A 12983-nucleotide genomic window follows, 5' to 3' on the forward strand; every position below is an offset into this window, starting at 1 on the left:
GCAGAGCCGCGTGCTTAGTGGAAAGAGCCCGGGCTTGGGACTCCGAGGTCGTGGGTTCTAATCCCGGCTCCGCCACCTATCAGCTGTGTGACTTTGGGCCACTTCACTTCTCTGGGCCTCAGTTACCTCATCTGAAAAATGGGGACTGTGAGCCTCACGGGGGACAACCCGATTACCTTGCATCTACCCCAGTGGCTGGAACAGTGGTCGGCACACAGTAAGCGCTTAAACACCGCATTATTCATTATTAATACATACAAATGAGTGCTAGTTCCACCTCCCCCTTGGAACGGGAACCCTATTTGTCCGATGATCTTGGGTCTATCCCCAGGGCTTAGCAAAGTGCTTGGCACCTAGATGCACCGAAGAAATGCCATCATCATCGAGGCCCGCGTGACGCTTGACCCGACCAACCCTGACCTGTCCGAAGACGTCTGCGATCGCGGCAGTGGAGGTCCCATGAGAAAACGGCAGAGGGAGGACGATATTTTAAAGGTTTTGAACTTTAAACCCGCGGGCCTCCGACACCACGCACGCAGACGTCTGCCTCCAAAAAAAAAAATGTAAAGAAGAATTTTATTTTAAACAAAATAAACCGTCACAACAAAACCACCATTGGTCCGGAAACACGGTTTTGGGGCGAAGGGCGGTGTTCTCCAAAACGCGGTACAAAAACAGGCGGGGCATCAACCAGACAAGGGCATACACGCATACAACCTCAGCGACGGGCTCGATATAAAACAGACGGGAACCTTGAAATCAATCACTCACACAAATGTGCCTCAGCGGGGATGCTGTGGACACGTTTTACTGAAATAGCCCAAGTAGCATTTACCATTTAAGCTGCTACGACAAAACACTGGAGACTTAATACGTGGTTAGTAAACCAAAAAAAAAATAAAAAAAGAAGAAAAAAGAAAAAAAAAGTGCTCCCCTCTGTAATCCGCTAAACGACGGAGTGAACTCGGGCCTGAAAAATTATAGCCACAGCACGGCGAACACTGAAGGCCCGGGACAGACGACGACCACAATACACCGGCTCGGGACCTTCCAGGTTTTTGGGCTTTTCTGCCTTGGAACTGTTAGCCGCTCACTCGTCTTTGCTTATCTCCATCCCTGGGGCTCTGAACGGGACGCACTAAAGATACCCCACTTTGGGAGGGAGGTTTCATTCAGCGCATAGTCTGAACACGGGAATCCAAACCGCGGTCCACCGCTGAGGCTCCCGAGAGATGCGGTGCGCAAGGACCCACCCGGCCTACGTCTTCAGAGCTTCACTCGCTCTTGCTTTTGTATCCCAACCCGGATCCCGCAGAGGGACAACGGACGCTGCTTTCGGCCCCGGGATACCCAGGAACTCCAGAAAATGGCCACCAGCCTCGAGGGAAGCGAAGCCGAGGGGCCCGGCCGCCAGCCGTGGAAAGGTCACGACTCGGGATCCCCTTCGGTGACGAATGCCAACGCAGGCTCGGAAAGGCAGGTGTCACCTGGATGGATCCCCCTTGCCGGCTCAGGAGACCCCCCTCCCCAAGTAGGAAGAACGAGGAAGCTTGGCGACTCTGGGTGCCATCTACGTCAAGACGGCATCTGGCGACCCAACTGCCGACATCCCGCCAGCCTTAAACCCAACCCACTCCAGCCTCTCTACAAACTCCACTTGTCCTTCCTCTACAAACTGGACAGCCATGGAGACACTCCACCTCCTCCTTTAGCATGTGACATATCCCAGGCCCAGGAACGTGACCTCGCTAGCTCTAATAGATGAGTTAGGCCCGGAGTCTACGAGCCCAGAGCACCTGGAAAGCTTGGCCTTAGAAGCTCGGTCTTGAAAACGATTGGCTTTCTGCGCGTACAAGGAGTCGGAAACCCGTTTCGATGACGCCTGACTTTCTCCCCTGGGCTTTTTACCAGCGGACACCTCCCAACTAGCGTCAAAGTTCTCCAGCAGGAGAGCCGTGGACGGCTGCATCCACGGGAAGCTTATGTTTTTAAAATGTCTCCCGTAGAAGGGCCAGTTGAGGTCTGCTGCTTAAAAACCGTGCAGAATGACATCCCGAGGCCCGGGAATCACGCTGACCGATCACTTGGGGGTCTCGCTGGCGGGGGCCCCGGACTCGGACCGTTGCCGTTTAAATCAAACCCATTAAAAACCGGCAGAGAAGTCAGGAGGACTAATCTTTCGAGGAATGAGTCAATGTAGGTAAGGCAAAGACCCGTTTAAAGACTCCTTTTTCTGAAGGGCAATCCTATGTCGTTAAACTGTAGAAAAAAACGGTCTTATTTATAAAATGTCCTCATACAAAGATTTATCAGAGGCTCGGCCAAGTCCCATGGCAGTTGGAGAGACCTATTTTTGTCTCCGATGGGACATCGCCTGGTTCTGCTCCGACCTGAGACCTTAGCTTGCGTCGGCCTCCGGGACCTACGCCAAGGCCCAGAAAAGCACTCCGGGGTCAAGATCTGGGGACGCTTCGATTCTCGCTGCAACTCTAGACCTCTCTCTGTAGGCAAATGTCTCCCGGGGGGGGGGGGGGGCGGGGGGGGGGGCGTCCACGTGAACCCTGGATGGAGCCAGAGGGAGTAAGCGCGCGCGGGCGTGCACACGCGGACGCAGAGTTTGCCGTTTGAAAGGAGTGTACAGACAGCAGTCCCTTTTAAATCTCGGAAGCCAAGCCCAGCTTCACAGCTGTCCTGAGCTCTTACCCTTTAAATCCCACAGCTACACGGGAATGGAATTTCAGCTTTTAGAATGCGGGGCCCTTCCCATCACAGACGAGGCTATTAATAGCCAGTCCTTTCTTGCCTCCAACAGCACGGGGCACCCGAAGAAGTTTCCTTAAGAATCTCTGGTATCACCGGCCTCCACTCCACGGCGCTGCTTTGCCTCTTCCAGTGTCTAAATGCCGTTGAGTCACAATGGAATTGCCCTCCCCCCCCAAACCCCGAATGTGGAATCTCAATCCTAAAAAAAGAATCAAAGGCGGATTCCTTAACTCGGGAGCAGGTTTTGGGAGTTGGCAGCCCCGTCTGCGGGCCCTTTAAGAGAGGAGGGAAGCCGCACGAGGGAAAGGATGATGGGTGGGGAATGAAGAGGACTCAATCGTGATAGAGGAAAAGAAAAAAACACTTGAACGCGCGCTGTCCAACTCGGACTCCGCCCCAGGCCTAAGAGACAGGATGAGAATTCAGAAAAATCCTGGATTTCATCTGTAGATCCGGAACCCAGCCGCAATTTGGTGGGCGAAGGAACGCAATCCTACCCGGGGCACAGGTGTGCTGCAGACCCCAGAGACCACCACAGCCTTCTGGTTTCCAACAACAGCACTCTACACAACCTCGTGGTCCCGAACATTCGGGGACCCAGGAGGCTTGAGCTCAACCCGCCTTCTCAGCGCCAATGCCGTCGGGCCACACGACGAGCGGAACGATTCTGTGCCGAGCCCGGGATTTCGGAATTCTGTCACGCTACCGAAATCCCTTCTGGGGTCTGGGGAAAAAGATCCTCTTCCTCACTGGGCCTTTACAAAATACCAATCACCACCCTGGGATTCCTTTCCCCACAAGGAGTACCAGGCATCCTTCAAATTTCCCAGAAAAGGGAATTTGAGGGATGAAATGCAACAGGCCTGGAAGAAGATCTCTGGGCGCCAAATTGGCACATCACCATCCCGTTTCAATCTCCCTTTGGAAAACTAGGCTGGGATGCCTGACTTGACCTCATGACCTTTTCCTCCACGGCCCGAGGCCCCGTGGCCTGAGAGAGCTAGCAAGGGGGCTAAGGCGGAAGGGGATCTGAGATCTGAGTAAGGGGAAGGAGTCAGAAATGTTCTCAAGAAAGCGGGGTTCTGAAGGCAGTAGTGAGGCCCGGGGAAGAGACGAGGAATACATTCTTCGTTCCCCTTGCCCTGTTATTCGGCAGCAGAGACGCCCTTTCTCGCGACAGCGCGAAACCTCCCGCCCGAAACAATCTTGTCTTCCCCCGTGAGTTAGGTCCTAACACAGACTGAGCGGCGGAGAGCACTCTGGATGAAGGAGGAAAACAGCTCAGGGAGTTTGGGTAAGGCTCCTCTCCCCATCGGGACAGAAGGAAAGCAGCCGGCCTACCAGAGCGTGGTGGCCTGCGGAAGTCTGGAAACCCCAAGGGCCCCAAGCCTCTGACCCTGGGGGAGAAAAGGCGAGTCGAGAATAATACAGGAAGGAAGGCAGGCACCGGATGGGAACCAGGGCTCCCTGCCTGCCCCCAAGACCCTCCTCCCTCTTTAGAGGGCGTACTGTCGGTTACCCAGGATGGGTCGGGAACTCTCAAAAGAGTGTAAATTGTCGGGGCCCAGAAAAGTCGTAAAAACCCGGAACTTTCTCCGGCGAGTACTGTCAAAAAGAAAAGACACTAGACTGCCCCGGCTGGGCTTCGGAACAAGGCCCGGATCCCCCTCCCAAGGGTGCGGGAAGTCCAAGGGGATGGCCCGTCTGCCCCGGGGAGTGGAGCCGTCACCTGCCCGGGCCACGATCTGCAATCCCGTCACTTCTCCGACTGAGGTCGGCGCGTTGCCCGGGGAGGGGAGGCAGCAGGGGAAAGGGGCGATCCGCCTCGTGCCCGGGCCCGTCCACCCCCTTCCAGCTGAAACCCTTTTAAAAGCCACTATTTTGGCTTTTAAAACCGGGCCAGAGTCATAGACTGCCGGCTTCCGGCCGCCCGTTCTCTACGAGGGTGGGGAGCGGGCCCAGCGCGAACGGGGCTCCCGGCAAAGGATTCCACCGCTCAATGGGAAACTCTCGTTCCCCAGCCAGGCCCACTCCCGGATCCACTCTCCCGCCCCCACTGGGGGTAGTGCGGCGGACCCGCATCTCTCGGACGCCTCGAGGGCGGCGCGGCCCGCTCACGTCCCTCGAGCACACCGTCGCTTCCCCGGGCGACCCCCCGGGGCCCCCGAGTCATCGGTGTCCAATCCGGCAGGTCGGGTGACGGGTCTCTCCGGAGCCGGGTCTTCCCGTCCGCTCCACCTGCTGCGTCCGGGGCGGGGGTGGCCGCTCACTGCTCCCGCTGCTCGGGGCTCCCGCCCCCCGCCCCGCTCGCCTCGGTGGTCCCCGTCACGCCGCGGCCACCCCGGTGAGGGGGAGGGCTCCCTTTCGGCCTCGGGACCGGATTGCCGGCGTCCCCGTCCCCCGCCAGGCCGCCGTTGGGGAACAGAGAGGACGGCGCATCCTCGTACTCCGAGGGGACGTCGGCCTGGGGGCTCCTCGGAGGCTCAGCTGACGTCTTCTCGGTCGCACGGCGGGCGCCGGGGTCTTCCGAGAAGGGACGGCTGAGGTCGGGCGGTCTCTGGATCGGTACCACAGAGGGCGAACGGAGTTAGTGCCGGAATGGAACCCGTTCATTCCCGAACGCCAGCCTCCCGGCTGGATTTCAGGCACGGCTCCCGGGCTAGCCCCACCACGCTCTCCGGTCTGCGGCCGAAGTGCCGCCGGGACCAGTCCATTTCCAGGATACGGGGACCATCCGCCGGAGGACACGGGGCACGAGAGCTAACGAGAGCAGCAGCTCTCCCGCTCCGACGCCCCCGCACCCCAGACGCACGCTCCCAGTTTCAAACCCAACCCTCTTCCGGGCCACCGTCAGCCCATCGCTTTTCAGTTTCGAGGTCGGTCCCCTCGGAGGGACCTGGGTGGCTTCACTCGATTTTCATTCGGAAGCACATTTCGCCAGTGCCTGCGAGTCAAGTCAGCCCTGACAGCGTACGTATTTAGAGAGCCAACGATGCCGGTAGGGAAATCAGAATCATTCTCTAAGAGGTTATCCTGACCGGGAGAACATCACTCCGCTGCTCTTCAAACACGCAATCGGTAGGATTTACTGAGCATCTAACGTGTGCAGGACACTCTACCGAGCGCTTGGGGAGAGTACGACGGAATTAAAAGACATCGTCCCTGGCTTCGAAAAGTTTGCGATCTGGTGTGGGGGGGGGGGGGGTGGACGCTAAAAATAAACATCAGGTAGGAGGAAGTGATGGGCACATACAAGACGTGTACGTGCGCTCTTACCGGTGGAACGGAGGACCTGGATACTCACCTCCATTCCTCACCTGGCATACTTGCGTTCCTATCCGTAAGCTCCGTTGCGTCCCCTCCCGCCACCCCGCAACCCGGGATTTAGCGTTCGTCTCCTCCGCTAGACTGTAAACTCCTGGAGGGCAGGGATGGTGTCTACTCATCCCTTTTTCTTTTACGGTCTTTGTTAAGCCCTTACGATACGCTTACTATACGGAGTAGATGCAAGTTAATAAAGTTGGACACAGTCCATGTCCCACACGGGGCCCACGGTCTTAATCTCCATTTTACAGATGAAGCAACGGAGGCACGTTCGAGTGAAGTGACTTGCCCGGGGTCACACAGCAGACAAGAGGTGAGGCCGGGATTAGAATCCAAGCCCGTCTGACTCCCCCGGCCCGTGCTATCCCTACTCGCCAGGCCACGGTGCCGCTCCCGTTGTCCCATCCTAGACACTTAGTACGGTCTCTTCACAGAATAAGCACACCACAGGGCCTGCTCATGGCCTCTCTGAGCGATTCATACCCGAGGTGGGCTCCTCAAGACCCCCGTCTTTGGGGTTTGTTCACTTATCAGGCTACCAGTAAAGAGAAGCCACGTGGCCCGGTGGAAAGAAGACGGGCCTGAGTCAGAGGACCTGGATTCTAATCGCGGCTCTACCACTCGTCTGCTCCGGAACCTCGGTCAAGTCACAGCTTCTCTGCGCCTCGGGTGTAAAAGGGCGATCAAGACTGTGAACCCCAAGTGGGACACGGGCCGGGTCCAACCCGATCAGCCTGTATCTACCACGGCGCTGGGTACGGTGTCTGGCACGTAGTAGGTGCTTAACAGACACCATGAGAGAAGAGAAAAATAAAAATCCATTTAACGCATCTAAGGCTTAAATTCTGCAAAAGGTCTTTGCATCAGTGACCTAAGGACCCCCCTAAATATCTGGGTACTCACACCACCCCTCCTTACCGACCGCACTGAAGTACAGGTCTTGAAAAACTCTGCTGCTTCCTCCCGATCCACAATTTATTCTCCTTTGTCTCCCCCGTTAGACTAGATGCTCTTTGAGGGAGAGAGCATTTCCACCAACCTACCGTCTTCTCCCAAGTGTTTCCTACAGTGTCTCTGCACCACGTTGGCGGTCGATGGTATTTACCGAGCACTTAACAGTGTGCACAGCACTGGAGGTGCATTCCTGGCCCACGGTGAGCTAAGGGTCCGGAGGCGCCTACTGTGTGCACAACACTCTATTAAGCTCCTGGGAGAATACAACGTAACAGAGTCGGCAGACACGTTCCCTGCCCACAACGGGCTTACGGTTTAGGGGGGTCCCTGCCCGTCTGAGACGTCCCGGGCTACTGGTGATTGAGTCAGAGCCTCGCTGAAATCACATCACCACCAAGAGGCCCTCCCGACTGAGCCCTCGCTTCTTTTTCCTCCCACTCCCTTCTGTGATGCTCTACAATAATAATAATGTTAGTATTTGTCAAGCGCTTACTGTGTGCAGAGCACCGTTCTAAGCGCTGGGGTAGATACAGGGTAATCGGGTTGTCCCACGGGAGGCTCGCAGTCTTCGCCCCCATTTTACAGATGAGGGAACTGAGGCACAGAGAAGGTAAGCCATTTGCCCACAGTCACACAGCTAAGTGGCAGAGCCGGGATTCGAGCCCGTGACCTCTGACTCCCAAGCCCGGGCTCTTTCCACTGAGCCACGCTGCTTCTCTATCACTTTCTTCACCCCTTCTTCACCCCGCCCTCAACCCCACAGCGCGCAGAGCCATAACCGAAACTTCTTTATTTATACTAACGTCTGTTTCCCCCTCTAGACTATAAGCTTCTGTGGGCGGGGAATGTGTTTAACAGCCCTTCTATTGCACTCTCCCAAATGCTTAACCCAGCCTTCTGCAGCCAGTAAGCACTCAGTAAACACCACTAATTGATTGATCTCACTGGGCCCTCGCAAAAGGCAGGAAGGCAGATATTCTCCCCATTTTGCCATGGGGAAACCGAGCCCGAAGAGGCTCGGTGGCTCACTCCGGATGACAGAGCTGGAATCAAAACCCAGGTCTCCAGCCGCCCGGGCCTAAGCTCTCCCTACCCCCCACAGACCCAAGGGTCTTTCACAAACCTGGCCAACGTTCTCCAACTTGGTCGTGTTCTCCTCCAACTCTGTTTTCTGTCTCAGGCAGTTGAGGAGGTGGTCCAGGGCACTCTGTTTGGGGTGCATGCCTTTGTCGAACCGGTTGTACATCCCACACCAAAACCTCAGGCACAGGAAGGGGAAGAAGAAGATGGGGAGGAGAAGGACGGGGAGGAAAGAGATGGGGGGGGGGAGGAGCAAAAGGCGGAAGACGAAGGGGAGGAGGCCCAAGGGGAGGAGGAAGAAGGAGGGGAGAAGGAGGAGGAGGAAAGGGGGGTGATTGTTTCTTCTGTGACCGTTTTTTTCCCTTCGTGTCGGTCAACGGACCCTTCCCCGTCTTATCTTTGGACTGGGAGCCCTTGGAGAGCCAGGGCCCTCGTCCGCCGTTCGCCTACACGCTGTCTCCCCAGGTTTAGCACAGCGCTCTGTACAGAGTAAGCACTTAAGTACTATTTAGTCCTCTGTGCCGGGGGCACGCTCGTCCCCCTGGACCATGAGTATCTGAGGAACGATCAACCGAACAGTCGGCGGTCAGAAAAGGCACCCTGCTCTATTTTCGCGACGTATGTGCAAGAGATTCGCTCTTAGTACCACACGCACCAGCGACACGGTGTCACCGTTGGCTGTGTCGCCTTTGTACGGGAGAACAACTTTCTGAACGGAAAGAGAGAGAGAGAGAGGGCCACTTTGCATTATTCGGGATCCTTTTCCGGCTCGGTAGACCGGGCTATGTTTTTCGGGCAGTCTGTGGTCAGAGCCGGCTTCTTTCCAAACATACAATCAGAGGTCCCGCCGGAAGATGGCAAAGGAATTGCAGAGAGGGAAAAAAAGCAAAGGGGTGGTCCTGGACGGGGCCGAGCCCCCAGAGTTCTCTCGAGGGGAGGGACGGGAGAGAGAAAATCTCTCTTTCCCGGCTCTGGCTGACTGAGGTTGGTTCCTCCAGCTCTGAGAAGCAAGTTCCACACGGGTGAGGATACTCCATCACCTAATCAAGCTCATGAGAACACAGGATAGAGAAGTGAGGGTTGGTAGACCGGGAGTTTTCCAGTCGGATTTTCTTTTTTGCATTCTTTTCACTTGTCTCTCCGAACAAAAACAGAGTTCACGGGGAGACACGTGGATCAGAGTTTTATAATTTTGTCATAGGCCTCCGGTGGAGTCGCCTCTAGCCAGATTCCACGTCTCCTTTTATTTCTTTGGAATGCCTCGACTGGTAAAGGATTCTCTTCACTTCTCATTTCAGGTAGTTAGTAAGGCGGCCCCAGCCTTACAAAACGAGCGAGCCCAACCCAGGTCCCCTGCCAAAGAGGGAGTCCCGGAAGATAGGACGCTGAGCTCGATACCCCGTTCCGGAAAAGAAACATCACGCCTGGACTCCACCCTCCCCAGCCAAGGTGGCTAAAATCTGCCCTTTCCTCTCCATTCAAACTGCTACCAAGCATTTATCCTACCCTGTCTTAACGACGGCTGATCTCCGCGCTGACCTCCTGTCTCTCCCGACTCCGATCCGTACTTTACTCTGCCGCACGGATCATTTTTGAACAAGAACGTTGGGTCCACGACTCCGCACTCCCCAAGAACCTCAGTGGCCGCCCGCCCACTTCCACATCAAACTCCTCCCCATCAGCTTTAAAGCGCTCGGTCGGCTCGCTCCAGACTTCTTCGCCTCACCGATCTCCTGCTACAGCCCGGGCTGCCCTCTCCGCTCCTCGAGCGCTGGCTTACTCACCGTGCCCCAGTCTCCCCTATCTCGGTACCGATCCCTTTCCCGGATCTTCCCCCGAGCCTGGAACTCCCTCCCCTTCCGTATACAACGGACCACCGTTCTCCCCACCTTCAGAGCATTATTAAGGTTCCTCCAAGAGGCCTTCCCTCATTAAGCCCTCTTTTCCCCGGCTTAGTCTCCCTTCTGCATCATCTACGCCCTTGGATCTGTGACCTCTTGGCATTTGAAATCTGTCCCATCCCCAACTCCATAGCACTTATCTTTACACATCTTTAAACTACATATTGTACACTGCTGATTTATTTATATTAACGCCCGTCCTCCCCCCTAGACTGTAAGCCTGTCATGGGCGGGGAAAATGTCTGCTAATTCTGGTGTATTGTACTCTCCCAAGTGCTTAGTACAGTGCTCTGCACATAGTAAGCACTCAATAAATACCACTGATTGACTGACTGACTTCTGGGAGAGGGGAAGCACGGTGTAGGGACTTACTGAAAGCTGAAAGGGAAAGTGTTGGGTTGCAGGGTCCCATAAGCAGTGAAGCCTTTGTAGAGTGGATTCCTAAACTCCTGCTTCTTCTCTAACAGGAAGGGCCACAGGGAATGTGTCTTCTCATAGATTCTGAAAAAAGAAAAGAATAATAATAACGTTGGCACTTGTTCAGCGCTCACTATGTGCACGGCGCTGTTCTAAACACTGGGGTGGATACAGGGGAATCAGGTTGGCCCACGTGAGGCTCACAGTTTATCCCCATTTTACAGATGAGGTCACTGAGGTGACTCGCCCACACAGCTGCCAAGTGGCAGAGCCGGAATTAGAACCCATGACCGCTGGCTCCCAAGCCCGGGCTCTTTCCACTGAGCTTCGCCGCTTCTCTACAAGAAACAAGTCATCCTGGTGAGCCCAAAGTGTGACCGAGGTTCATGAGCTGCCACACAAACGACCGCGAGGAGAAGGGACTGGAAAATGGTCTAAAGTCATTCCTCAGGACCCTTAGAAGCACCCCGAGCGTGAGAGGTCTCGGGCCACCTGCTGCCTGAAACATTCCTGCCAAGGGGACCAAAGGTTTACCAGTCCGCTCGGTGGCCAACCCTATCGGGTCGCTCGCCCTTGGTGAGCGAGGAACTATCAGATGAGCGATTCAAGGGATGGGGATCCTGCCCTCTTTCGCAATTTGCACCTTGAGGGGTGCTGCAGAGGGAAGAAAAGTCTTCTCATCCACCTTCCCGTATACGGGAACGAAGGTCACTCTCCAGGGCCACCGACCCTACTCCACATCATCAGGGCGTGATGGACGCCGCGCGACCTAACGGAAAGGGCCCGGGCCGGGGAGTCGGAGGATCGCGGTCTATTAGCGGCTTTGTCGCTTACCTAGCGTGTGACCTCGGGCAAGTCGCTTCGCTCCCTTTAGACCGTGAGCTCGTTGCGGGCAGGGAACGTTGCTACCAGCTCTAGTGTACTGTACCCTCCCGAATGCTCAGTACGATGTTCCGCTCACAGTAAGCGCTCAATAAATACAGGTTCCTTCATGTGCAACATGGGGATTCAATACCCGTTCTCCCTCCCGCTTAGACCGTGAGCACTATATGGGATTCTCGTGATTCTACCCCTGCAGTCAGCACATGATAAGCGCTGAACAAGTATGACAATCATTATTATTATTGCCATCTGCACGGCAAGGGAGCAGGCTGAGGAAAATAGTATCAACGGTAAGATACCGTGGCACGGGTGCCCCGGAAATCAGTTCTGTTTTGGAGGGACGGCTTGGATTCCAGTGACTAAGGAAGCAAGAGCGAGAGCGGAACGGCGGGAAGTACGTATGTGTCAACGTCCAGGGGGCCAAGTCCACTTGCCAAGAGTGAGGCAAGTCATCTATCCTCTCTGGGCCTCGGCCCCCTCATTTCACTTGACCAGTCAATGATACCTATTTAGCATTTACTGTGCGCACAGAGTACGAGAGCCGGTACGCACAATCCCGGCTCACAAGGAGTTTCCGTCTACAGCAGGAGACAGACAGCAAAAATTAAAAATTCCAGCTAGGGGGAAAGGCAGAGTATAAGGATATGTGCATCTGTGATGTGGGGCTGGGAGTGGGGTGAGTATCCAAGTCCTTAAGGATATGAACCCAAGGGCATAGGTGACACAGAAGGATGAGATGGGGTAATGAGGATTTAGTCAGGGAAGGCCTCTTGGAGATGTGATTTTTAGGAAGGCTTTGAAGGTGGGGACGGTGGTGGTCCGCTGGATAAGGCGTTCCAGGTCAGAGGGAGGATGCGGGCATGGGATCGGCGGCGAGATCGACGGGATCGAGCTACAGGGAGGTAGGTCGGCATTAGAGGAGTGAAGGATGTGGGGCTTGGGCTGTGGGTGGTATTGTTTTTGTCTGTCCGTCTCCCCCGATTAGACTGTAAGCCCGTCAGTTGGCAGGGACTGTCTCTATCTGTTGCCGAAATGTCCATTCCAAGCGCCTAGTCCAGTGCTCTGCACATAGTAAGTGCTCAATAAATACTACTGAATGAACGAATGAAAGATCAGTGAGCTAAGTTGGGCTGGGGGAGATGTCCACCTCTCCTTCACCCTGTCTGATCTGTCTCCTCTCAACGCCGGGGCTTATCTACCCCAGCGCTTAGAACAGTGCTCTGCACATAGTAAGCGCTTAACAAATACCAACATTACTAGGAAGGGCTTGATGAACTCCACCACTGGTCCAAAGGCCAGTTTACCAACAACTCACTTCAGCTCCTCCCGTTCCTTGTGGCAGGTCCCGAGGAAATTTCCAAACTGGCAGGAGAAGGCGTGGTCGTGAATCTCGAGGAGGAACCGTTCGTTGAATTCGAAGGCACAGGGGAACTGCTCCATCAGCTGCCAGACGCACTCCACGAACTGGGTGAAGACTGGAGACACTTCCTTGGGGTCCCCCTCTAGGTGACCGCACCTGGATGGAGATTTAAGCAAAGAGGGTGGGTGCCGCCGCTTGGCACCGGGACCCTCCCAACAGCCACGGGGAGGAGACGGACCGGCACCTTTCGGGGAGGCCTCGATGCCACGTGGGTGAACCGGTGGCTTTTCGGAGCGGACTGG

General features: G+C 55.6%; 1 protein-coding gene across 1 annotated transcript in view; it reads right to left on the minus strand.

Annotated features, from left to right (window-relative positions):
• Nucleotides 1–548: 548 nt before the first annotated feature.
• Nucleotides 549–12983, minus strand: part of MTMR8 (myotubularin related protein 8) — a 48654-nt gene continuing 36219 nt past the window's right edge. The window contains exons 11-14 of the mRNA XM_029067271.2: nt 12637–12837; nt 10395–10523; nt 8165–8300; nt 549–5320 (exon numbers count right to left, since the gene is read on the minus strand). Coding sequence (XP_028923104.1) covers nt 5030–5320; nt 8165–8300; nt 10395–10523; nt 12637–12837 — 757 coding nt within the window. The 3' untranslated portion in view covers nt 549–5029. The remainder of the gene's footprint in view (nt 5321–8164; nt 8301–10394; nt 10524–12636; nt 12838–12983) is intronic.

Source organism: Ornithorhynchus anatinus, chromosome 6, assembly GCF_004115215.2.
Source record: "Ornithorhynchus anatinus isolate Pmale09 chromosome 6, mOrnAna1.pri.v4, whole genome shotgun sequence".
NCBI lineage: Eukaryota > Metazoa > Chordata > Mammalia > Monotremata > Ornithorhynchidae > Ornithorhynchus > Ornithorhynchus anatinus.